The 26949-nt window shown below is 47.9% G+C and overlaps 1 protein-coding gene across 3 annotated transcripts in view; it reads right to left on the minus strand.

The window, feature by feature from the left end:
- Window positions 1-26949, minus strand: part of LOC138537572 (torsin-1A-interacting protein 1-like) — a 731597-nt gene that overhangs the window by 531735 nt on the left and 172913 nt on the right. For all 3 annotated transcript variants that reach the window (XM_069641458.1, XM_069641460.1, XM_069641461.1), the window contains exon 4: window positions 13053-13178. In XM_069641458.1, coding sequence (XP_069497559.1) covers window positions 13053-13178 — 126 coding nt within the window. The remainder of the gene's footprint in view (window positions 1-13052; window positions 13179-26949) is intronic.

A 26949-nucleotide genomic window follows, 5' to 3' on the forward strand; every position in this document is an offset into this window, starting at 1 on the left:
CTCAAGTCGGTGATGGATTGAAAGGATACTGTTCCAGGTAGGTTTTGTAGTGTTCTTGCTCTCTGCAGGGCCTTGGTTTCTGGTAAACTGGCATCAAAGAACTGGACACGGTGAGCGTTGCGTTGCCCACAGCAGAATAACGCAAAGCATGTTCTGCTGTTTGGGTGCGGTTTAAATAGTCTCAGGTAAAGAAGTCCAGGTAAAATAGTCCCAGGCCTGCCACACCCAAAAGACTAGACCGCATAGCTCAGTTCCTTGTAACTGAGCTATGTGTGTGCCTCCATGTTGGCTGAACCCCTCCACCCCCCAAATTAAATAGTCCCAAGTAAATGGTCCCATTCAAATGTTGGTCTTCATGATGGTTATAGGACTGACTCCAAGAGAGTCTTGGATATGGTTTTAAGGCCTTTGACCTGGCCCTAACTGGAAGCCTGACTTACCAGTGAGGGCCAGGGCCAAGGGTCATGACAAAAAACGCTTCCCAATGGCAAGGCACCTGGGTTAGATGGCATCACAGCCGAATTCTATAAGGCTTACATTGACATCGCAACTCCCCATCTGCTGGGTATGTATGAAGATGCTACGTCTAGAGGTTCACTCCCTGAATCGACCAGATTGGACCTAGTGACAGTGATATCCAAGCCAGGGAAAGATCTGCCAGTTAGCGTCTTATAGACCGCTGTCGTTGATCAACACCGACAATAAAATATTAGCAAAAATACTAACCAATCGACTATTACCACATATGCCTGCCCTGGTTCTTCCTGACCAGGCAGGCTTCATACCAGGTCGGTCCACCCAGTATAATTTAAGGTGCTTATTTACCCTGATGCATAATGTCAACCCCGAGCTCCCCGTAACACTAGTAGCACTCGACACCGAAAAGGCGTTTGACTCTGTTGAGTGGCCCTTTCTTTTCGGGGTGCTGAGGAGCTCAGGATTTGGCCTTACCTATATTAGTTGGGTTAGGCTTCTTTATACTGCTCCACGCGCCGCAGTATATACAAGCGGGGTGACCGAGTTCCTCTACCCCACTCGTGGTACGAGGCAGGGGCGCCCATTTTCCCCAATCTTGTTTGCCATTGCCATGGAGCCTCTGGCTTGTCATGTTTGGGAACTACACTCCCACTGTGGTATCTGTGTGAATGCGCATTGAACTATAATATTGCTATACACGGACAATATCCTACTGTATGTCAAATATCCCAAGCGGAATTTAGCTCCTTTAACGCAGGAAGTGCTCAGATTTTGGGAACTGTCTGGCCTTAACATCAATTGGAACAAATCCAAAGTCCTCCCTCTGACACCAGGGGTACTGCAGGCCGATGTGGGCGATAACTTTCGACGGTGCCCTGGTGGATTGAGGTATCTGGGCATCATGGTTACCACGGAAATCAAGTCGCTGTACAGGGATAACCATGTTAAGGTGCTTGAGGTTCTAGAGCCAAAAGTGTAGTCATGGATCCTCCTCCCCATCTCACAGACAGCACGACTGGCTCTGGGCAAGATGGTCATTTTACCCAAACTGCTGTATATTTTCAACAATGTCCCCATATGGCCCCCTGGCCTTTACTGGTCTCGTATTAGGACAATGATGTCCAGATTAGTGTGGGCTGGTAAACGATCTTGCATCGCCTACGACACCCTGACGGTAGCCTATGAGCAAGGTGGACTGGAAATCCCTGACATGCATTGGTACTTTCTGGCAGCGCAATTGCAGTATATAGTGGGTTGGGGGTCCCTCGACTCATCCACATGCCATGGTGGCGAAAGCGATCTCCTATCCGAACAGTTTAATGGGCATACTGTGGGGGGAATAGAGACGTGGTCCCGAGGGGGAGGTTCAGCCAGTAGACGTGACCTGTAGGGCCTGGGAGCGGGTGAGATAACTGTCGGATACTACACCCAACTTTCATCCAAACTGGTCAATTTATAATGTTATAGGCATACCACTTGCACACGAAAAAGCATTTAAGGAGCACTTTCACAACCTGGGGGTGCAATCACTGGGGGACATGATACAAGATGGGCGGTTTATACAATGGGAAGAGCTGCAGTGTAGAGGCGACCATAATGTGGTGACCCTGTTCCTGTATTATAGAATTAGGGGGGTAATTAAAAGCTAAGTGGCCCGAATTCCCGAGGGTCCCAGTTCCCAATCTGGTACAACGCATTGTTAAACCTCTGACCTCCAGCAAATTAGTTTCCTCCATTTATAAATGGTTCCGGAGTGCAATGGTTGCGAGACAGACGGCTTACAAGAGTGCTTGGGCGGCCTCCCTGGGCTATGGCTTTAGCGATGCACAATGGAAACTCATATGTATTCAGAACCGAAAAATTTCCCTGAATGCCCGATACAGATTGACCCACTTTAAATTTTTGCACCAGGTTTATTATTCCCCACTGAAATTGAGCTGAATTTATACTGATAGCTCCCTGGATGCGGTGGAGAACCTGCCGATTTTTTTCATGTAGCGTGGGGTTGCCCACACTTCAGATTGTTCTGGAGTAAGGTTGAGGAAGCAATGAGTGAAATGCTTCCTACGCCAATAGACCTGCGGTGGAAAGTGGAGTGGTGAAGGGACAAGGAAGAGGAGTGAAGTGGGAGAAAGGTGAGTGGTGACTGTTGGTGATGAGGGAGAGTGCTGAAAGAAGGCTGAGAAGGAGACAAAGGAGGAAAAGTGGTGAAAGGACAAGTGGAGTACAGAAGGGGAGGACGATAGCAGTGAAAGGTGGAAGGTGGAAGAGAGGAGTCATGGGTGTGGAGGCTCTCCACAAGAGAACATTTAAAAAGCTACTCACCATAGTGACTTGAGTACTCCTAGTCCTTCGTTCCCTTTCCTACATCCTTGTGGGTGTCCCCCAACATGGGGACAGTACTGGAACCTTTGGCAGCGAATAATTGAGCTTCCCCTTTAAATGTAATATAGCGCACGGGTGTGTGAGCCCTGGCGTGTGAACACCTCGCCGAGGCCCCGCCCTCCGGCACCTCACCTCAGTCCCCTTTGAACACATCGGACGCTTAGATACCTGGCTACACCTATTATATATAAGCCAATTACATACTAGCAGGGAAAAGGCGGGAGGGACGTATGGAGAAAAGTGTACTAAGGACTAGGAGTACTTGAGTCACTACGGTGATTAACTTTAATTATTGATATGTCTCGTCCCGTTTCCTCCATCCTTGGGGGCGATTCCACCAAACAAGAACATAGGATGGAGCAGTGATAACCTGCCTCATATCTAGGACAATGCAAAAATGTTCTTCAGAACTGCCTGACCAAATCAGTATCGCGCCTGGAGCTGGTGTCCAGTGAGTAATGCTTACAGAAGACTGACCGAGTGGCCCATGTAGCCAGCTTGCTGACGACCTCCCAAGAAGCACGTCTCTGAAATGTGACGACTGTGGCCTTGGCTCTGACTGCATGGGCATGAATCCCCTCAGGAACCAATGGCTGTGTACACCTCCAAAATGGCCTTTACCAGCCAATGGCCGATGGGAAGCCAGAGCTCTCCCAAAAGTCACTTACAATGCCTCGGACTTCCTGAAAGAAGTCGTCTGAGATAGATCAAACTTGGGGACCCTATTGAGGTCCAAGGAATGCAGGGCCCTCTCTGCTCCCGACTACGGGTTCAGGAAGAACACCGGCAGGCAGATCTCCTGACTCAGATGAAATGGAGAGTTCATAGGCAAGAAGCTTGGGTGATTGCGCAAGATGACCTGGTCATTGTGAAACATGGTGAAGGGCTCACACAAGGACAACGCCTGCAGCTCACTAACCCTGCGCGCAGACAGAGAGCCACCAGTAAAACCAGCTTTAGTGTCACCAAGAAAATGTGTACAGAGGCCATCGGCTCAAAAGGCTTGAGCTACAAATCTGCCAGAACCACATTGAGGTCCCAGACCGGGTGTGGCCTATGCACTGGCGGAAAAAGCCTAGACAACCCTCTAAGGTGGGCCTTAATCACCGGGTTGGCAGAGAAAACATATGCACAGGGGAATTCTTGTAAGTCCCAATGGTTGCCAAATAAGTGCAGAAAGTATCCACCTGAACTCCAGAACGAGCCAGGTGTGCTGAAAAAGCCAGTACATCATCCAGAGAACAGGCAACTGGGTCCAGACCCTTATCACAAGCCCAATTGCAGAACCTAGTCAATTTACTCTTATACTGGGACAGTGTTAAGGGCCTGCCAGCCTGCTGAATGATGTCCCAGTTGTCAACCAGAAATTGAGCATGCTGAAGCCTCAGCTGGTCAGGTACCAGCCGCCAGCGCCAGCTTGGCCGGGTCTGGATGTGCTCTACCACTCCGCCCAGCTGCGCCGGGAAACCCCTGCTGGAGATTGTAAGGGGGATGGGACTCTGGGAGCACAACTGCAGCAGATCCGAACACCAGGGTCTCAAAAGCCAGTGGGGGGCAAGAAGGATGAGGCTGCAACCCACCGTAGCCCCTAGTAGAATTGTCCCTCCAGACCAGTACTGACCCGTAAATGAGGGTCAAAAACACCCCGAGGGTAATGCCCACTGCCCTGAGCTCGAGCAGGTTGATATGCAGGAGGGCTGTGTTCAGGACCATGCTCTGTGAATCACGTAGCCCTCCAGAGTAGCCCCCAGCCCGTAATGGAGGAGTCCGTCGTCACTACTATGGTAGGCTCCGGTTAGGTGAAATATTTACATCCATCAGCCACCAGTGAAGATTGGGCAGTAGGAGCGGTGGTATTGGGACCCTGTCCGACTGAAACCCAGTCTCCTGATCCCAATTCGCCGCCAGGTGGAGCTGGAGGAGCCTCATCTTGAGGCAAGCATGCTGTACGGCGAGCACACAGGAGGCCATCAGGCCAGAATGTGCTGGAACTACCATGCCAAGCTGGTAATGTTGGCCAGAAAGTGCCCCACCACCTTGCGAAGGGAAGCCCCTCGGGCGTTGCAGCGGTAGTGGTCCAACGCACCCCTAGGAAGACTCAGTTCTTGAGATGGGCACAACTGTGACTTCCTCTGGTTGAGGGGGAACCCCAGCTGATGAATGATATCTGCCAATCTCTGGGAGGAGTGCACCACCCCTTCAGGGGACCACACCCTACCAGCCAGTCATCCATAAGGGTGAAGACATGAAGGGCAGAGTTCAGGCCGAAGAGCAATAATGCACCTTGCGCTGAAAGTGGTACAACATAATCTTGAACTGCAGAAACGTCTGATGCGGTTGGTAGATGGGAACATGCAGATAGGCATCTTTGAGGTCCAGGGAACACATCCAGTCCCCTGCACACACAAATTTGGCTATGTGCGCCGGAGTAATCATCTTGAAGCGTTCCAGCGGTAAAGACAGGTTTAGAAATGAAAGGCCCAGGACAACCCTTGGGCCAGCCTGATTGTGCATGGGTACCACAATAATCCTGGAAATGTACCCGGAACACCCATCTACAAGAGGAACCAGTTCCATCGCATGCATCTCCAAGAGCCAAAGACCACCCGTAAAAGAGCCGGGGACCAGATCTGAAGGAGGAGGCGAGGATGGTAGAGACAAAGGAAGAGGAAGACTGAAGTCCATGGAGACTACGGATAGGATCCACCGGTTGCTGAAAAGATGCTTCAAGGTGTCCTGGAACAGAGCCAAACTGACCCCACAGGCAAGCTCTGTTCCCCGATCTTGACATCACTGATTCTTGGCGTCACAGGTGGGGGTGGGGGGGGGGGAGCAGAAAAACTACTAGCGTGACGTCCTCTGTTGCTTCCTCCTGTTGTCGCTTGACAGCCTGTCAGGTCCCGGAACCCTGTGCGGGGCTTTAACTCTGTCCTGCCCTGGGACTGAGGGAAGGATTTCTGTCCAGGTTTTGACAGAATGGCCAAGGACATGGCGGTTTGAGTGGCGGTTTTCTTCTTTGTCAACTCGTCATCTGTTGACGAATCAAAAAAGTCCACGAAGGGCAAATCCAGGATCCACTCCTGCACGTCAGAAGAAAACTAAGTGGCGTGAATCCACGCTGTCCTTCTCATATCGACACCAAGGCACAGCCCTCTTATGTGCAAGATCCTGCACAATGGCCCGGGCATCTGCCAGACCGGCCTTGAAGGAGGCTTGCTTACCCGAAGAGAGGTCGGGTAGAAATTCCCCGAGCTCCTGCCACAGCTTCTGGTTAGCCACAGCCAAGAGTGCGTCAGAGTTACCTTGCCCCAGATGCAGTCCTGAGATGGAACAACATCGCTTTCCTAAAGACTTGAGGACTTGTCCTCCTTGGAAAGACAACTGGAGGTGGTGTTACGCTCACCTGATATCCACGGGGACGCCTGTATGCCCTGGTTGCCGGATTCCCCCCAGATGTACTCTCGGGATGATGTCGTCTATGGCAGGTGGGCGTTATGATGTCTGGCGAGCTCTCCATCCTGCTTTCTGCGCAGGGGCGTGTAGTTTCTGCGGGTTGAAGCGACCAAGTTAACTTCACTGATGCCAACCCATTCAAGTGTCTTTAAAGGGTTAAGTTCGATTATAGTAGTCTTTGAGGGCCTTTGCCTTCTTGCTGGCTATTAGTGTCTTTCCCAGATTGTTTCCCCCTTAGGTATGCGGAGGTTCGCTGGGTGCGCTGCTTGGGTTCGGCTCCTGCCGGGATTTATGGACGCGGAGCGTATGAAGAAAGGTAGGTTCAGCGCGAAGTGCGGCGCGCGAATGTCTTTTTGGGCTAACCTGTATTCTTTATTCCTTTTCAGGTTACGATGTTCTTTCTGGGCGTGCAGTGATTTCCGAGAGGAACCAGCCAAGATATGCCCAGCCAGGTGAGGAGATTGGTTGCTGCTGCGATTGCCGTGAGTAACCTGTTTAACGTGGTCCCTTTTTCTCTCCTCCCCAGGTGCTTCGTTCCGGTGCGAGCCAGATGTCCTGAAGATGCTGCCAACGGGATGGAAGACCGCGAGCAGCTGGGATCGAAGGATGGAAGACTGCATGTAAACTGGAACTGCTAATGATGTTCTTTTGTCTCCTCTGCAGGTCTGCGATTCCAGGAAGGCCGGGTGCTGGTCTCTGAACACGGTGAGCGTTACGCTGCTGGCTGCAGAATAACGCGAAGCACGTTCTTTAGCTTGGGTGTGGTTTATATAGCCTACCCTGTAAAGTAGTCCAGGTAAAGTAGTCCTGGCTACCACACCCTAAAACACTGCACCACACAGTCTGGTTCTTAGGCCCTAGACTGTGTGGGTGCCTCCATGTTGGCTGCAGGCATCCACAAAAAAAGTAGTCCCTTCAAGTCCCATTCCAAATATGAGCCTGGCGCCAAAGGCGCTAGGACTGACTCCAGGAGAGTCCCCGGTGAAAATGCAAGGCCCTTGGGGCCCCAAATGAACCCCGAGCCCCAACCCTACCTGGCATGTGACCATGCCAGTGGGGTTCTGGGTCACTGGTCGCGACAGGTGGCTCCCGTGGAGGAAGAAGACCAACGACGATTGTTTAGAATACAAGGAGGCCGCAGCCACCACTGAAGAATGAGGCTGCGGGGGCTCCCCCGTCCATCAGCCTAAACCTGCTGTCCAACCTCTTGTTCATCTGGGCGTTGGTCCTGGGCTTCTCGCAGACCTTTCACGCCGCCTGCAGGACATCCTTCTGAAGAGGGATGCCAGACTGGATCGTGGCGAGCTTCCCCAATACCTCTACTAGCACTCCCGACTCCGGGGGTTGGTTTGTCAGGCAGAGGGACACCAAAGAACTCCGCCAGGCCATGAAGGCGGTCCTGAAAGGCTTTAAAGGATGCCAAGGGTTCATCGTCCTGGGTGTCATTCCCGCCCCCTTTTTCACAGACCGAGGAGATTCAGGGACCTCCTTCACTATATCATTCAGGAGTCCCTTCAGCTGAGGGGAACGCACGAGGAAGCGCTCAAAGAAGCAGTCCTTGCAAGCCGCTGGGTCCCTAGGCACCCGGCCCTCCGAGGCGTTGGGCCTCTGCTCCTTATCAAAGCGCTGAAGCGTGTAGCCGTAAGGCTGCGATAGGTAAATGTATCCCTCAGGAGACCAGCTGCATGTACCAAAAAGTCCACTGCCGCTTCCAGAGGGAAGGGGACTGGGATCATCCCGCAAAGACCATTCAATGGGCAAAAGAATGGGCGGGCTCTGAGTTGGATCCAAGATGGCCGCGGCCTGGCAGGCTCTGCCACGTACCCCTCTGCCATTTTGAAGTCTTGCGCCACACCCTAGGTGAGAGGGCGCAAAGGCCGTGAGCCAAGACAGGCCTCAGATACGGGAGGATTCAGTTCGGGTCCTGCACCCGAAGCATAAGCGTCGACCTCAGAGATCCCTCTAGTAGACCGTGAGCCCTCAGCCAGCTGGCCAGTAGTGGAAATGCCCTTACTCACGACCTCCGGTAGGCTGGACGCCCTTGGTATCTATGCCAGTAGCTGTGCATCGAGCCGAGGACAAACACTTGGAGGTGGCACTCGACGATCCCATACCCCTTGAGGTTGAAGAAGAGAACAAACTTTATCACCCTTCCGAGGGCAGCATGGTAGGGCCCCAGAGCCCCTCCGCTTGGGAGCCTGGATGGCCTCAGGTCTGCCCCCGGAAGAAACTCTGGGGTCCCTCTGCTTGGGAGTCAGTAGCCTGGATGGCCTCAGGTCTGTCAGAACCTGAAACCAAGGAACCCTTATCCGAAGGTACCCCAGGGAAGCAGTTGATGTGGAGCTGTGCTGAACAGAGGGCCTACCTTGTCTTGACGAGAGGTCCTGAAAACAAAGTCCTTAAGGTGGGGCAGAGGACAAGTGTGTAAGATCTCCCTTTGCTGCAACAACCAATTCTTCCATGCACTGTGACCAAGAGTGCTGCAAGCCGAACATGCGTCACAGCGATGGTCGGGCCCCAAACACTCGAGAACGAGTGCATGGGGGTCCGAGTCCAGGAACGAGCAGTCGCATGAGGCACATCTTGTTAAGCCTCCTGCAGCATACATGCGCCGGGGATGGCTAGGCACTGAAGGGAAGTTAAAACAAGATTGAAAGAACAAAACAGTGAGCAAGCTGAAAGCTGAAAAATCTCTGCGCTTTCTGGCAGGTCAGATACCGTCCTTGCGGAAAAAGGGACTGAGGTAAGGCGCCCTCCACCCTTTGTTTGTTCCAAACACCTTCATTCTCGAGCCTTTCACTCAGTGACCTCCAGCTCTTAAGGGTCAAATGCTTATCCAGTCAGAGTGTGGGGGGTAATCTCTCCTCTGCAGGTGCCTCCCTCTGGAATGGCCTCCCTGCCACTCTCAAACTTGAGCCGGACCACCTGAAATTCCAGAAGCAGCTCAGGACCTTCCTTTTCACTTCTTTCTCTCTCCCCTGCTGACCGTCCCGTCTGCGGCGCTGACTGGTTGCCTGGCTACCCTCCGAGTCTCACCGGTACCAAGCTCCCCACGACCAGTAGTCCCCTGCACTGCCTCCGGGTCAACCTTGCACTTATGTTGGTTCTGGAACCCTACAGTCCCCTGCCTCCTTGCACTTACCCAGAGCCGCGCTGTCTTGACTGCACTTTCCACTGCCCCTCCCCTTGGCACTTCCCCTCTCCCCCCTGCACTTTTGCATATCACACTTGCACGATCTGAAAGACACAAAGCCAAGTAAGATAGTTTGTTTTGTCCTCCATCTGTCTTCCCTCCCTTATCGTCACGCCTAGAAACACTTGTGTACAAGCGCATTATAAATGACATATCTTATACTAAATTTAAAGGGGAAGCTCAATTCCTTTTGCTGCCAAAGGTTCCGGTACCGTCCCAATGTTGGGGGGACACCTACAAGGATGGAGGAAAGGGGACAGGACGAATGAGTGTCAAGGTTAAAACCAAACCAAAAGCTTTCCATCCCAGTTCTAAAAATGGCATGTAAAACACATTAAAAAAAAAAAATAAAAAAAATAAAAAAAAAAAAAATTTTAAAAAAGGGGGCTCGCCCATAATACAAGGCACAGTGGCCATGCCAGTAGAATCCAGAGTTTGGAGGGACTAAACAGGCAGAAGGAGGATAATGGGTAAAGTTTTAAATATGAATCAAATATTGTACTAATAAGAAAGTGAATAAGTGGCTAGAGATGGAGCTTGTGATCACATTCGTACCTGCAGTCTCAGTGTAAAATGCTCAAAGCACAACACAGATCAGAAAAGGGCAAACTAATAATGCTCTTGCAGCACTTATCAGGCTGAAATGTATAATGTTAAAATTCACAGGGGCCTTTTCCTCATTTTAATGTATTATGAAGTACAACCAAGGGATGAGTGCATCGGAGTAGTGTACAAATGAAAACTACAATATTTTTAAACATTTAAAAAACAATCCAACAAAAGCAAAATCAATATATGAGAAATGGAAAGCATTACAGTTAAAAATCAAGTTACTAGAGATAAAAAAAGAAAAAAAAAATCAAGTTACTATATTAGATCAGACTAAAAATAATCAAAATAATTAAAAATGGACTTCCATAACCAGGCAGTCAAGGGTTTGATTCCAGATTCCTTGAAATTTAGCAAACAGATTCAAATTAAGGGCATCCCAGCGCAACACGGTCACTAGAGAAAGCACTTTTAATGGAAGCAGAGCGCCAAAGTTTTACAAGCTTTAAGACACAGCATATCCCAACTCGAAAGTTTGTCAAATATACAGGAGTGTGTACGAAATGCAATTGAATTTTATATGAAATTATGGTTTCTAAAGTGTGCCAGTGAAGACTCAAAATAGTTGAGATTTATTCAAACTTCCCATCACTGGATGTCAATCGGGCAGCAGCATGAAAAATAGCTTTGAGGAGCAGGAGTAGAAAGAGGAAGCCCAACTAAGACAATTCCCAAAACCAATCTGCAACAAAACTAAAGATTGGACTATTTATTCAAATTTTTGTTAAGCACTGGCCCTACTGAGCACCTTACAAAGTTTCAAAACAAGACAACTAAAGAAACCGAAGTTACAAAATATTTTCAGGATGAGATCGAAATATAGGCTAGACAGGCGGCAGTAGGGGCGGGTTGCGTGGGACAACATGGTTTGAGGCCGTTTCTGAAAGTGCTAGTTAAGGGTGCAGTGCAGAGGTAGGGTGTGCCATGCCCTGGGTACCCAGTGGATAACGCTTGTTTTTGTGTGCATGTTAGTTTGCAGAGTAGAATGTGTAGGAGATGCTGGCTTGATTGTCTGGTGTTTGTCTAGGTGATGGGTTGGAGTTTGTTAAGGTAAGATGGGGTTTTATGGTGGATGGCCTTGAAAAACAGTCCTTTGAAGGCAATTCTATCGGGAGCCAGTAGAGCATGACGAGAGCTGGGGTGATGAAACTAGCTCCTGCGTGTGAGGCATCATCCAGCAGGGAGGAGCTTTCGCTGAAGAATAAGGAGCGAGTACACAGCACACTACAAATGTAACTTCCACATGGGTTGCACACTTGCATTTTTCATCGTCATGTACGATTCATTATATATAAATGTGCTTTTAGATAGGGCCCAATTCCTTCTTATTTACATTCTCAAACATTCAAAATTAGGGTCATGTGTTAAGCAACCAGTTGGCCTGGGGAGCCAAAAGTAGCTCCTGGTAACTTAATTTTAATCTAAGCAGACTTTTCTAGGGTACAAGCAGGAGCTAAACAGCACCCAGGATTTTAGAAACCCTGAATGAGTCTAGCTGCAGCGTTTTATATGGCTTGCAAGGGGGCAAGGGTTGCAGGGGAGGGGGGAGAAGAGGATGCTGCTGGGCAGTCAAGGTTGGCGACAACTAAAGAAAATAAGACAGGAGGGATTGAACAGATCTCAAAGAATACTAATAGCTAGCAAATGTCACCGGTGCATCGACATGGAGCATGAAAGAAGCAAGAAACCAGGGTAAAACCTAGATCGGTGGCAGCAGTTGTGAACTCAGAAGAAACCCATAAAATACTAACTGCAGAAAACAGTAGAAATTGGTATATCAGGAGCACAATAGGAAAACAAGAGCTTCTCTGTTTTAGTGCCATTTAATTTCAGAAAACGGGATACCATCCAAGCTTCAATGTCCAATAAACAATCAAGAAGAATGAGCGCATTATATAACTGAGTATCATCAAAGTATCGATACATATTTGACATCATGCTTTGCCCCCCCTAAACACCCAGCAATTCCATGTATCGAGTAAAAAGCATGGGAGACAGGATTGACCCCTAGGGTATCATCAGATGGCCCCAGGAGCCGGAAGAACAGGCCCTTCCTGCAGCAACTAGTTGCTGACAATTGAACAGGAAAACACAACCATTCAAGAACAAGCCCCCAAATGCCCAGACACGGAGATAAAATATCAAGGAGCACTCAATGGCCCATCGTGTTACATGCCACTGAAAGATTAAGTAATGCCAACAGACAAGCACCCCCGCATCCAGTATCCTATAAACATAGTAAAAGGATACGCAAAAGGGCTGCCTTGATAGTACAACCTGGATGAAAGCCAGATTGAAAAGTAGGCAATAGTTAGGAATATTTGCTACAGTATTTACTACTTGCACATTTGATTTTTCTGCTATAATGTCAACTTACCCTAGAGGGTCCACTTCAAAGTTCCTGTGCACTAGCAAATGATCTGCCCAAGAGTATCTGCAATGGCAGAATGCAGATCTGTGTATCTAATGTGCACTTCTTTAACTCCTAAACTGGGTGCCTATATTACTTAAAAAAGTTGGTCACAGAGAATGAGATATTTGAAGTAAGACTCCTTCCAAGCTTTAACTCTTGTACATATTGTAGCGAATATGTGCTCTAAATATTGGATATGATTTAGCATTGGGGGTCATCATAGTTTCCTGATGAAAAAGAGACTTGCAACAAATAGCTTCACAGTCTCTAGATAATGGCAATAGTACATTGTTTTGTCATTCAAACTAAAAGCTAGACCAAGATAAATAAATGACATTCAGCACGTTTTTTGGTACTATTTTTAAACTTAAAGAACATTTGAAATAAAAAACAATTATTTTCAAGTGAGTAAAATAAATCAAATCTGTGGGGTCTGGGGCTCAGTGATGTAGACACCACGTCAATTATCACAAACTCCTGGAGATACATTTAACATTGGCTCTTGAAGTAGGTATTGCTTACCTGCTTCCCTGTAGCGCCAGTCCCCAGAATCCAATCCATAATCCTTTTGGGTAACTTTGAACTCTGTCGTGTGGACCTCCCACGGACCACTGGTATCACGCACATCTTCAGTTTTGACTGATGACGCTAGGGGAGAAAAGAATTTTGAACTTTTCCTAAAACCAAAAATAAGTAAACTCTCACCAAACTACCTCCTCCCAAACCATATTAATGAGCTTTATACCAAATAATGTAACTACACAATCTAACATTTGCAATAATCTAAGCTATAAGAGAACAATGCCAGAACCAACATTACATCAAAGTGACAGAACACTTCATGGGGTATTGTGCTGACAGGATGGTAAAAAGGGTTTATAGTCATAATGTCGACAAAAAAATGTCGACAGACAAAAATGTCGAAAAAATAATGTCGAAAATAATAATGTCGACATTCTATACTTTTAATGTAAAAAGTCATAATGTCGAAAAAAAAATGTCGACATTTTTTTTTCGACAATATGACTATAAACCCTTAACACTATCAACACCCTCCTGCAACCCCCCACACCCCACACCACCACCCTCCCACCCCTCATATGCAACACATTCTAATTATTTATATATTTATTTATTTATTTTTTCAATAAATAACCAACAAAAAGTATCATTTACTATGGGGGGGTCCCTCCCCAACCCCCCCTCACCCAACACCCCCCTGCCACCCCACCACACCCCATAACCACCCTCTCACCCCTCATACTCAACACAATCTAATTATTTATTTATTTATTTTTTCAATAAATAACCAAAAAGAGTCTAATTTACTATGGGGGGGGGGGGGTCCCCCCCCAACCCCCCCTCACCCAACACCCCCCTGACACCCCCCCACACCCCCCCCAACCACCCTCTCACCCTCATTCCCAACACATAGTAATTATATATTTATTTATTTATTATTCAATAAATAAATAAACAAATAAATAAAAAGAATATCATTTACTATGGGGATGTCCCCCCCAACCCCTCTCACCCAATACCCCCTGCCACCCCCCACCCCTCATACTCAACACATACAACACAACAATAAATATATATTTATTTATTTATACAACATTTCGAAAAAATGTCGACATTAATGTAAAATGTCGACATTTTTGTATGTCGACATTATTGATTTTCGACATTAATTTGTCGACATTTTGACTGTCGACATTATTGATGTCAACATTATGACTGCACACCGGTAAAAAGTGTTATGATAAAGGCCCAACGAGGGCACAAACTATTTCTCAAACTAGATTAGTGATAATTAGTATCTTCCTGCTGAACCTGTCCAGTTTATAAACACTAACATCTATAAAGTTTGAGTACAGTTTCTTTAAAGGAAAGAGAAAATATGAAATTTAAAACAAAATCTGTTTCTTCTACAACTTCTCTATTGTGAGTGGGCTATACATATTAAATATAAAAACCTTTTGAAATCAAGATTCAAGGTTAATCACACAAAAAGTTAGTCTACAAAGAGTGGGAATGACAGCGAGAAAGTACAAACACTGAATACTACAAATTTACCCATAAAAGTCAGAGTATAAAAACACTCCATTCCACTATAAATCCAATCTTTAAATTATTAGGCGTGTTACATCAGTACCATAGTTCAAGTGAGTGTTAAGGTTGGATTTGCAGTGGTATAGCATTTATAATTCTGAATTTTATGTACATTAAATATTTAATTTCAGCGTTTTTTTTAGTGGAGAGTATAGCATATGAGCTATGTTAAATAAGTATACCTAGTAGGAGTATCAGAATAAACTTCGTACAAGCCATAAGATGTACATTTTATACATTTATGCAATTTATATCCTGTATGAAAATTATCAAGTTAGATCCTGAAAGTTTTTATACATGTCTTTTGTGATAGTGTGTTAAAACATTTCACGATTTATATATGATAATCAAAAAAAAAAAAAGAAAATCACGGCAATACTATCATTTCATAAACATTTGGCCCATACAGAAACATTGTTGGCAATACTATTTTTAGTTTGGTCTATTAAGTGGCACTTTAGCGCAACCCACAGGCCGAAACTATTGCATTAGAGTACAGATAGGGAGAAATGGCACACGAGGACAGACAAAGCTTGCAAGTATGGTTTGGTTATTTGCCCACCGTTTGCGCATGGCTATGCTAATCCCTATGGCCATTCCCACCCAAACCTTCTTGTGGGAATCTTTGAGCTTGCTTTAATTTATTTATATTTATACAGCGCGCAAGCAGCCCAGGGGCACTGAGGCGCTGTTACTTGCAATAACTTAGTTACATGGTACATATGATAGCGATTGTTCACACATTATGAATAGTGCAAGAAATCATACTGTTGTTACAAATATTGCATTTGGTCGTATATTACAACATATATGATAAGTATTCGTGCTGATGTGTCGGTCCTTATGTGAAGAGGGTAGTTTTCAGTGTTTTGCGGAAGGTGGTGAGGGAGTCCTCGCCACGAATAGTGGGAGGTAGGGCATTCCAGTGGGTGGGCACGAGATAGGGGAAGCTGGATCCACCCGCTTTTACTCTTTTTACTAGTGGCACAGAGAGCATGTTGGTGTACGGGGATCTGGTTGGCCTGGTAGTGGAGACAGGGTGGATCCTTTGAGAAAGGTATGCTGGAGCAGTGAAGTGAATGCACTTGTGGGTCAGTGTCAGGGCTTTGAATATGATCCTTTCCTTTATTGGGAGCCAGTGGGCTAGTTTTCTGGCTTCAGAGATGTGTTCTCTTTTAGCACTGCCTTGGGCTGCCCGGAGAGCATTGTTCTGTATTACTTGTAGTCTCTAAGTTTTTGTTGGAGGTTCCTAGAAAGAGTACATTGCAGTAGTCTAGCCTGGAGCCGGTGATGGCTCTGGCTATGTTGGTGCAGTTCTCTTTGGATAGAAAGGGCCTAATTGCGTTGATAAGTTTGGCATGATATGCAGCTGCGGATGCTATTGCGTTGACTTGTCTATCCATGGATAGGCTGGAGTCCAGGTAGACTCCTAGAGTTTTGACAGAATAGGAGACCAGGATTTTAATGGAGTCAATGGTGAAGTGGCTGAATTGGGCATCTAGGTTTTTTAGCGTGTCGGGGGAACCTACCAGGAGGAGTTCCGTCTTGTCAGAGTTGAGGCATAGTCCGTTGTCAACCATCCAGGCTTGGATGGTGTTGTAGAGGTTGTTGAGGGTCAGGGAGTCGGTGTCATAGTTACCTGTGAGAGTGAGGAGGATCTGGGTGTCGTCGGTGTAGTTGGTGTAGGAGATGCCCATAGCGTCGAGGATGAGGAAGAGGGGTCGTGTGAAGATGTTGTACAGGGTGGGGGAGAGACAGGAGCCTTGGGGTACACCACAAAGTATAATAGTTGGTGATGCGGCGGCTAGGTCAGAAAATACTTGCATGGTTCTGTCTTGTAAGAAGGAGGTGATCCAAGGTGTGGCCTCTGGGGAGAATTTTGCGGTGGAGGAAAGGTGGTGGCATAGGACGCCATGATCCACGAGGTCGAATGCCGTGGATAGGTCAAGGAGTAAGAGAAGTGATGGTTTACCCATGTCTCTAGCATCATTCATTTGGTTTTTCAAGTCAAGTAGGGCGGTTTCGGCCCGTGTCTGGGGCGGAAGCCAGATTGGCGGAGTCCAAGGAGTTTGTTCTCTTCAATGAAGTGCTGGACCTGCAAGTAGGCTGCTTTGTCCAATATTTTGAGGAGAAATGGGACAGTGGCGATAGGTCTGCAGTTGTTGGGGGAGGTGGGATCGAGAGTTGGTTTTTTCAAAAGAGGGCGGACCCAAGCTTCCTTGAGGGAGGCGGGGACTTTCCCTGTGGTAAAGGAGGCATTCACAAAGGCTGTTAGGAAGGGCGCTTGCGCTTCCATGCAGTCTTTGATAATGGAGGCTGGGCATGCATCACCTTTGCAGTTAGAGGGCTTGATGTTCCTCATAATGTTGATGATGTCTTTTTCTTGAATGGGTTTGAAGGAGAAGGGTAGGGGGGGATCCAGGGCAGGTGATGGGATAGGGATATGCATACTGGGTAGGGCTTGTTTAGTGGCTAGTATTTTGCTTTGGAGGAGGCTTAATTTGGTTTGCATGGCCGTTTGTATTTTGTCACACCAGTCTTTGTCTTTGGTGAAATTCTGGGGGGCGGGAGTGGGTGTCTCGAGCTCTCTGAAAATGGCGAAGATTTCTTTTGTGCTAGATTGGGCTTCCGAGATTCTGGATTCAAAGGATTTGGCCTTTGCTTGGGTGATTGCCTTTTTGTATTTGGTGGATAGGGCTTTAAAGATCATCTTGTCTTTTTCAGAGTGGGATGTTTGCCACTGTGTGAGTGCGGCTTTTTTCTCGTTGGAGTGTGAGGAGCTCAGGGGTGAACCAAGAGTTGGAATGGGCAGTGGGTTTGGATTTGCGGGGTTTGAGAGGGGCAATGGAGTTGATAGCTGCTTTGATGGCAGTATCATAGGTTTTTGCGAGTGTTTCTGGGTCTGATGAAAAAGGTGGTCTGAAGGCTGGGCCTTGGAGGCAGGGCAGTAGCCTTTCCTTAGTGAGCTGGCGGGAGCTTCTGGCGAGGCAAGGTGGGAGCAGTTGAGGCAAGGGGGCAGCAGGGGAGCTAGTGGTGAGGATGCTAAAAGTGATGATGTGGTGGTCAGACCACGGGGTGGGATTGTTACCTGTGATGATGAGTGGGCAGTTATGCTGTGCTATCCAGTCGAGCGTTCTGCCCTGAGTGTGAGTAGGGCTAAGGATGGTGTTCTTGTAGCCTAGAGCATTGAGAGCAGAGTCAAGGGATTTGGCTGCTACGTCCTTACTATCCCGGAGCCCTAGATTGATGTCCCCGAGAATGGCTTTAGACTGTTGTTTGAGGTTGTCAGAGTAGGTGGATGAGAGAGGCTTGGAAGTCTCCTGTTGGGCCTGGAGGGCGGTAGATGGTGTGCACAGTAATGGTGCAATGGGGAGAGAGGGTTATTTTAACTTGGAGGTAGTCGCTGCTGTTGTTGGTCAGGGATTGCTCTATCTTTCTGATAGAGAGCGAGTCTCTGGCAATAATTGCTACACCTCCACCTTTGGAGAGGCGGTCTTGTCTAGTTATGGAATAGCCAGGGGGTAGGGCGAGGGATAGTGCCGGGCCGGAGGCCTCATGTAGCCATGTTTGAGATCATGAGTAGATCTAGGTTGTGGGAGGTTGTGTATGTCTAGGGCGTGGGCATTGATGGACCTAGCGTTAATCATGGCGCATTTCATGTGGGGTTCAGTAGTGGCTGAGAGGGGGTTCATGATGAGAGAGGGTTTGGTGGAGGGGGGGGGGTTGAGCTCTGGGTGTTAGGGGAGATGCACAACCCAGATTTTGCACTGGGGGTCTCATTTTCAGAGGTGGTGGACACATGGGGTATAGCATTTGGCACACTAGCATTCAAAATGGTGGTAGAAGAATTGCAAATCACAGATTTTACACTTGGGGTCACATTTTCAGAGGTGGTGGACACGTGGTATAGCATTTGGCACACTAGCATTCAGAATGGTGGTAGAAGCATTGCAAATCACAGATTTTACACTGGGGGTCACATTTTCAGAGGTGGTGGACACATGTGGTATAGCATTTGGCACACTAGCATTCAAAATGGTGGTAGAAGAATTGCAAATCACAGATTTTACACTTGGGGTCACATTTTCAGAGGTGGTGGACACGTGGTATAGCATTTGGCACACTAGCATTCAGAATGGTGGTAGAAGCATTGCAAATCACAGATTTTACACTGGGGGTCACATTTTCAGAGGTGGTGGACACATTTGTAATCACATTGGTTATGGAGGCGGTATAATTATACGAAAAGTTAAGTACTTTGTTGGTGGCTGTTGGTAGTACTTGAGGTGGATGCAGGGTTTGAGGTTTTGCGGGGAAGCCTGACCTCATCAGCGAGTGAGGAGGGTTGTACAGTGCGTGAGCATAGCCGCGTATTACAGCTGCTCGTGGGAATGGGCTGTGAGCTGAAGGTGGCTTTCAAAGTACGGGTGCGCAACCTGAAGCGCCTTGAGGTGGAGCAGGGGTTGGAGAGAAGCTTGCAAGGGTAGAGCTTCTTACCTTCTGGGTGCGGCGTAGGTTTCGGGCAAACGGCAGACGAGCAGCGAAGAGCTGCAAAGAGCACAGGAGGCCTTTCCGCCTGGCCTCCTCTTGTCGGCTTCGCCTCTCGGTTTAATCAAACCTTCCCATCAAAATCTGCATGTCAGTCTAGTTCTGAGTTAATGACTTAATTGAAATTGTAAACACGCTACAGGTATAATAAAATTGGGTTATGGTCATTGTATAGAATCCCTTGCATCGAGGTGCATTTGCATCTTAATCTTTCCATCTAAAACATTTGCATCAAATGCATTTTTTTGGGTCCCCCTCACCACCCTGAAACCCTATTTTTACCCTTAAAAATCCACCTGAACAAAAAATAAACCTTTACCACCCAAAAAACATGCATTCGATTCAAATTTTGTAGATGTAAAAAATGTGATGCAAATACATTTGATGGTATGGCTTTCGATGCAAAGCCCAGATACCATCAACATTTCTTAACCAGGACTGGCTTCCGCAACTCCAAGGCACTGCTATTAGATCACCATGTAGTCGTACCATATTGCACCTTCATCAATAGCCAGATAATACCACAGTATTACTACAAAATACTGAATCCCATTAGTGCGAGGTAGAACACCTTGCATGCAAAACAACCCCCCCCCCCCAAAAAATTGCTGGGTGTTGGGTAGGGGTATTTAATGAAGTAGGGGATACCTGAGAATGTTTTACATGCAAGGTTTTTCACCTTGCAGTAAAAATTAGGCATTTTAACATAGAACCCATGGCAACTGCCTTTATTATGCCTGCACAAACTGTTGGCATTGCTTCACAGCCATATTTGTAGCAAATGGCACCCAACAATTCAGGCAGTTGCTTTAAAAAAAATACAAAAAGAAATATATAGCGCGTTACAGCCATCATCAGGGACGGTTGAGAACTCCATTAAATCAAGACCAAAATGCTTCAATATCAACAAAGGATGGATTATGAACAAATGGACTAAATAAAAAGTCTTGTGTAGGGTCACATAGTTTAACAGATGTTTAAGGGGTTACATTTTCAGGGGATCTTTACATAGACAGCAACAGCACTTATCTTTTCCAACACCCTGATGGGGCCCCATTGATCTAATGAGCCTAAAAGATTAAACGGAATCTCATGAATATCTCATAATTTCCCTTCCGGAAAGCGAAGTAAATAATTGGGAAGTAGGCCAATTGCTCTACAACTACTGTCATTCAGTTAATTATTTATGCCTGGTAATCTGAACATATTGAAAACACCAATCATGTAATTTGTTTATTGGAATTTGATTCTCCAATTAGCACCAGCGGTTGGTGTCAAAATTGACTAGAAAAGCATTATATTCATGTATAAAATCAACTAGACCTTTAGAAGAATAGCTTAGAATCCGATTCAAATCATAAAAAGGGACCCATTAGGAAGATTTAAGATTTTATAAAAAAAATATAAAATACTTCACTTATTCCAATTAATCAACGATTGCCAGGATGGTTTTCCTAGTTCAATGCAGATTATTGATAATGGAAAGGAATTCAGTAACCATAGAATAGTTCTCCAGCGAGCCCCTTTCAACGGGATCCGTTCCTGGGGAATGCAGAAAATACCAGTCCATAAAAGAAATGAGAATGCATTACTTACCGTAAAAGCATTTCTGATGGTTGTATCTGCTTAGATTCACATGCTGTGCATAGGTCCGACATCCAGTGGTCACTGCGGAGTATTGCATTTTGTTTTTCGTAGTCGAAAAGGGGACGTCGACTAGGCGTGTCTGAAACACTATCCCTATAGTGACGTGCGTTGTACCCACAATCCCTCACGCGTCGAGGTCCCTCTGTTTGTATTTTTTCTGCCCTGAGGGAGCCTTCTAGACGTGAGTGAGTACAGAAAGAGAGAGAGATATATAAAGGAAGTCTATGTTCCTTCCATCCGAGCGGGGAGGAAGGGTGGGCGCATGTGAATCTAAGCAGATACAACCATCAGAAATGCTTTTACGGTAAGTAATGCATTCTCTTCTGATGTTTGTTAATCTGCTTAGAATCACATGCTGTGCATAGACTAGCGAGCAGTACCCGGAGTTGGCGGTGGGTTATGAGAAGGAACAGTAGAGAAAAGGTGTCGTAATACTGCCTGTCCCACCTGGGAGTCAGATCTAGAGTGTGTATCTAGACAGTAGTGTTTTGTAAAGGTGTGCACAGAACTCCAGGTAGCCGCTTTGCAGATGGACTCAAGGGGAACATTTGCAATGAATGCTATGGATGCCCCCGTGCCTCGAGTAGAGTGTGCTCTTGGCTTAAAGGGTAGTTCTCTCTTAGCAAGAGTATAGCAGAGAGTGATGCATTGAACAATCCATCTAGAAATAGTGGATTTTGAAACCGCATCTCCTTCTCTTCCTGCTGCCACCGAGACGAAGAACTGATTAGTCTTCCTCAATGGTCTGGTTCTTTCCATGTAGAACATGACCGCCCTGCGTACATCAAGTGTGTGCAGAGTCCTTTCTCCCAAATTGGAAGGATTTTGAAAGAACGTTGGTAGTTCTATAGACTGGTTTACGTGGAATTTAGAAATAAATTTCGGAGCAAACCTAGGGTGAGTGCGTAGAACCACTTTATCTTTGTGAACTGTAACAAAGGGGTCTAGAATAGAAAGAGCCTGAAGTTCACTTACTCTCCTGATGGAGGTGATAGCTATTAAAAAAGCAGTCTTAAGAGTAAGATGTTTAAGGGATGCTTTGTGCATGGGTTCGAATGGAGAGCCCATGAGTCTGGTAAGTACCACATTAAGGTCCCATCCGGGAGCAGGGTCAGCTATCGGGGGGTGTATTCTTTTTACTCCCTCCATGAATGCCTTTATAACTGAGATCCTCCACCACGACACTTTGAGTTGGGAGGTGGTGTATGCAGAAAGTGCCGCTAGGTGGACTTTAATGGAGTTAAACACTAGGCCTGAATCCAAGAGATGGGTCAGGTATAGTACCACATGTGTGGGAGAGCAGTCAATAGGGTTGATGCTTTTACTCCTGCACCAGATGACAAATCTCTTCCACTTGCTAGAATAGCAGTGGCGAGTGTTCGGTTTTCTGGCTTCCCTGAGGATGTCCATGCATCTTTGCGGGAGTTGTAGATGTCCGAACTCTATGACCTCAGGAGCCAAGCTGCTAAATTCATGTTCTGGGGGCATGGGTGCAGAGTCCTGCCCTTGTTCTGAGATAGCATGTTGTACGGGCAGGGGAGTTTTACTGGGGGAGATAGAGACATCTCTATCAAGTGAGCGAACCATGGCTGTCGGGCCCACATTGGGGCCACCAGTATCATGGTCACTTGTTCCTGGTGCATCTTGTGCACTACCTTGTTGAGAAGGGGAGTCGGGGGAAAAGCGTAAACAAATTTCCCTGACCATTGCATCGATAGACCGTTCCCCTTGGATTGGTTCTGGGGGTACCTGGAGGCGTAACTTAGGCATTGAGAGTTCTCCAGGGTTGCGAACAGGTCTATTTCTGGGAATCCCCATTTTGTGAAGACGTCGAAGACGATGTCTTCGTGCAGACGCCATTCGTACTCTTCAGGCAGGGGGAAATCTCTGCTGAGTCTGTCTGCCAGCAGATTGAGTTCCCCGGGTACATGTAGTGATAGTAGGAACATGTCCTGTTTGAGAGCCCACTTCCATATATTCTGGGCCAGTTTGGACAAGCCTGGAGAGTGGGTGCCCCCCTGCTTGTTGATGTAGTACATGGCTGTAGTGCTGTCCGTAAGGACCATTACTGTCTTGCCTTGTAGGTGTTCTTGGAAGGCTTTTAGCGCCTTGAATACCGCTAGTAGCTCCAGTAGATTGATGTGTTTGGATGCTACGTTCGGAGTCCACACTCCGTGAGCAGTCTGATGGGATAGGTGAGCACCCCATCCTGTGAGGGATGCGTCTGTGGTTAGAGTGGCTTCCGCCGCGGGTGTGGCAAAGGGTTTTCCTTTTTCCATGTTCCCCTTTGTCCACCACTGTAGCAAGAGAACCAAGGCCTGCGAGACCACCACTAGATCGTCCCATTGTCCGCTGGCCTGACACCACTGGCTGTTGAGCCACTCTTGCATTGGGCGCATGCGCAGGCGCGCGTGAGGTACCAAATAAATACACGACGCCATCATTCCTAGCAAGCGCATTGCTTTGCGTACCGTCACCTCTCGGCCGGTCACATATTGGGGGATCTGAAACAGCATGTTTTGGACCCTCTCTTTGGAGGGGAAGACGAGGCCGTCCCTTGTTTGAATTAGAGCCCCTAGGAATTGTTTGATTTGACTGGGGTCTAGACTGGACTTCTTTTCGTTGATGGAGAAGCCCAGTTGGAACAAAAGGTCTACCGTCTTTTGGGTATTGGAGAAACATGTTTCGTAGGAGTCCCCTGTTATGAGCCAGTCGTCGAGGTAAGGGTAAACTGGGATGGACAACCTGCGCAGGTGGGCCGCAGCCACTGCCAGTACCTTTGTGAATACCCTTGGTGCTGAAGCTATACCGAAGGGTAGCACCTTGAACTGGTAGTGTTTGCCCTCTATCATGAACCTTAGGTATTTTCTGTGTGCTGGCAACATTGAAATATGAAAGTATGCATCTTTCATGTCCAATGTTGTCATGTAATCTCCCTGTGAAAGCAGCGGGATCACCTCCTGTAAGGTCACCATACGAAACTTTTGGGGTTTGATAAACTTGTTCGCTGGGCGCAGATCTAATACAGGGCGCATGGTTAGATCCTTTTTGGGTACAAGGAAGTACACTGAATAAATACCTTCCGTTACCTGAGATAGAGGCACGACCTCTATGGCTCCTTTTTCCAGCAGTTGTTGTACTTCTTGAAGAAGGATGGCAAGATGTTCCGGCGTCAACCGCCGTCCCCTCGGGGGTCTGTAGGATGGGGAACTGTTGAATTCGATACAGTATCCGTGGGCTACGGTGGAAAGTACCCAACGGTCTGACGTTATCTCCTCCCATGCAGGAAGAAAGGATGTTATCCGGCCCCCGACCGGTGTTGCATGGGAGGGGACGCGAATCTTCGCGTCACTTGGAGTTGTTGGGGGCTTGGGAGCCTCTAGGGGTGGATCCCCGACCTCTCCCTTTGCCCCGGCGTTGGCCTCTTTGGCTGTACTGCCCACTATTGGCTTGGTAATTGGTGGCAGGGTATTGCTGATGCTGACCTTGTTGTTGTTGCCGTTGGCCACGAAAAAAGCGCTTGTTGCCATAGCCGCGTCTGGTAGTGGGCTTAGAGATCTGGTCAAGAGTCTTGATAGTGTCGAACTCTTTTTTGGCCATCTCTAGGGCTTCATCTACCGCTTTTCCGAAGAGGTTGGCGTCCTCGACAGGTTTATTTATTAAAGACGCCTGTGTCTCCGGTTTAAAGCCTGAGTTGCGCAGCCATACATGGCGCTTTAGGAGTATTCCTTGTACCAGGGAACGTCCTGCTGTTTCTGCCGCGTCCAGAGAGTTTTTTACAATGCTCTGGTTAACTTGTGTTCCTTCGCCAATAGTCGACAGTAGGCGTGTACGTAAAGGCTCCGGTGCTTCCTCGGCGTCTTTGCGCAGTTTGGCCCACTGCGCGTCTGCGTAGCTCGCAAGCAAGGAATTGTTGTTGGCAATTCTTGCTGAGAAGGCAGCCGAGGAAGTAACTCTTTTTGCAAGGGCATATAGCCTCTTGCCCTCCTTGTCAGGGGGTGCCTCACTGGTGGAAAGTGGTACCCCTGCCCTCTTTCTAGTATTAGATACAACTAGGGAGTCCGGTATGGAATGTCCCCTAATGTAGAGCGGGTCTGAGGGTGAAGGAGCCTCAATCCGTGGATTGACCCCTCTGATCAATGCGGGAGTGGACAGCGACGGGGTGATCCTCCTTTTAACTGAGGCGAGGAGTGGAATGGTCTGGCTGACCGGGGGTTTTTCTTTAATGACTCTTTCTACAAAGTCTAATTCTGGAGAGAGTTCTCCCGTGTCCAGTTCGAAATGCGCTGCTGCTCTGCGCAACAGTGCATTGAAAGTAGGCTGATCGTCAATTGGAGACGTGTTCCTAACTGGAGAATTATCCGGAGGAGTTAGATTTAGGGCGTCAGTGTCGGAACACACTGATGGTGATTGCCAGGGGTGCGAAGGTCCTTCTCCTGGGCTAATCCCGAAGCCTTCTTCTATAATGTTTGTTCTGTCTTCTAGACATTCCTCCTGGTTCTGTCCTTCGTTGTCCATGAAATCATCTTCTTCCTCGAAGTATTGTTCCTCCCCAGTGAGGTCATATACATCTTGGAAGTCTGAGGCTGTGTCCAGCAGGGGATCGACCAGCCTCGGTTTTTTGGCTCTGGGGTCGTCTTGAGGCCCTTCTCTAGTTCTTCTGAGAGTTAGAGGGGCTTGGGTACTCATAAACTTTTCCATCCTCTCCATACAGAGGTGGAGTCTTTCCATAGTTTCATGGGGTACCCCAGAGCGGTCTAGCGGGGGAAAACTCGAGTTGTCTACCTCGAAATGGCTCGACCTCTCCCAAAGCGTCGAGGAAAGTGTCCCGTCGCCCTCCTCAAAACCCTCAGGTGTGTCGGGAGACTCCCTGACTGAAGGGGGTAGTCCCTGCTTTCCTTCGGGTGTTTTTGGCGTATCCTTTGATCTATGCGTAACGCTCGACGAAATCTTCGGCGTACGCTTTTGGGCGTCGGCTACAACGATCCTGGCTAAGCTATCGGCGACATCCTTGTCGGCGGAAGCTTGAGTTTTCGACGCTATGGGTATCGAGCGCTGTACGGCGGTCTGCGCCTTCTGTTGATGCGCACCGGCCGATGGTTTGGTGGTGGCGCCCTTGTTTGCCGAAAGCCCAGTCGCAGGTCGCGGCTGCGGTTGCGAGAGGGGCTTCGAACCCGAACGGTCCGAGGAGGCCGCCGGTGGAACCTGCGTCTCCTTGGGCGCCGAAGCTCTCTTCGACTTAGACGAAGAAGAGCCATGGGTTGTGTGCTTACCTTTATGTGAATCTTTGTGTGCGTCAGTGTCGCCGGGGTGTTCATCCCCATAAGCAGGGCGTGAGCCGAGCCCGTCGGGGCCGGGGACAGACGACGAAGCGCGTAAGCGCTCCTTAGAGGGGGTTTCGACTTCCGTGGCGGAGGTCGTGTCATCGCGTTCCTCGTCACTGTCGGTGGTAGCAGCGGCGGGTGAACCTTCGGCCTTCGACATCGCGTAGGCCGCCCACCTTTTAACCCTACGGTCTTTTAGAGTTTTAGGCTTCAGAAGCCGACAAGCCGCGCACCCTTCCTCTTTGTGATCGAGGGGCAAGCAGCGGTTACACCGTGAGTGCTTGTCCTTCCAAGTGAATTTGCCTTTACAAAGTGGGCAAAACCTAAATGGTGTCCTCTCCATAGCAGAGGCAATAAATCGCGATAAACACCCCCAGGGAAAGGAAGGGGAAAGGGAAAGGCATTCTCAGAAAGACCCAGAGATGTCCCACGACCCCACTCTCCCTACTGTATGTGGCCAGCGAGGCCAGGCCACGTGTTCGGCAGCGCCGAAGATTTCCTCCGCTCGACCCTCCGTCGACGATTTTGCTCGGCGGAGAACAGCTACACTGCGTCGAGGGAGTGCTGTATTAATCTTCGTAGAAGAAACGACCAAAGGTCGAGGGTTGCAATGTCTCTCGAGGAGCTCCGCGTGAAGGCGACCAGAAGCTGGGCGGAAAAAAACAATCTGAGGGACCTCGACGCGTGAGGGATTGTGGGTACAACGCACGTCACTATAGGGATAGTGTTTCAGACACGCCTAGTCGACGTCCCCTTTTCGACTACGAAAAACAAAATGCAATACTCCG

Source organism: Ambystoma mexicanum, chromosome 1q (genome assembly GCF_040938575.1).
Source record: "Ambystoma mexicanum isolate Mex_15411 chromosome 1q, UKY_AmexF1_1, whole genome shotgun sequence".
Lineage (NCBI taxonomy): Eukaryota > Metazoa > Chordata > Amphibia > Caudata > Ambystomatidae > Ambystoma > Ambystoma mexicanum.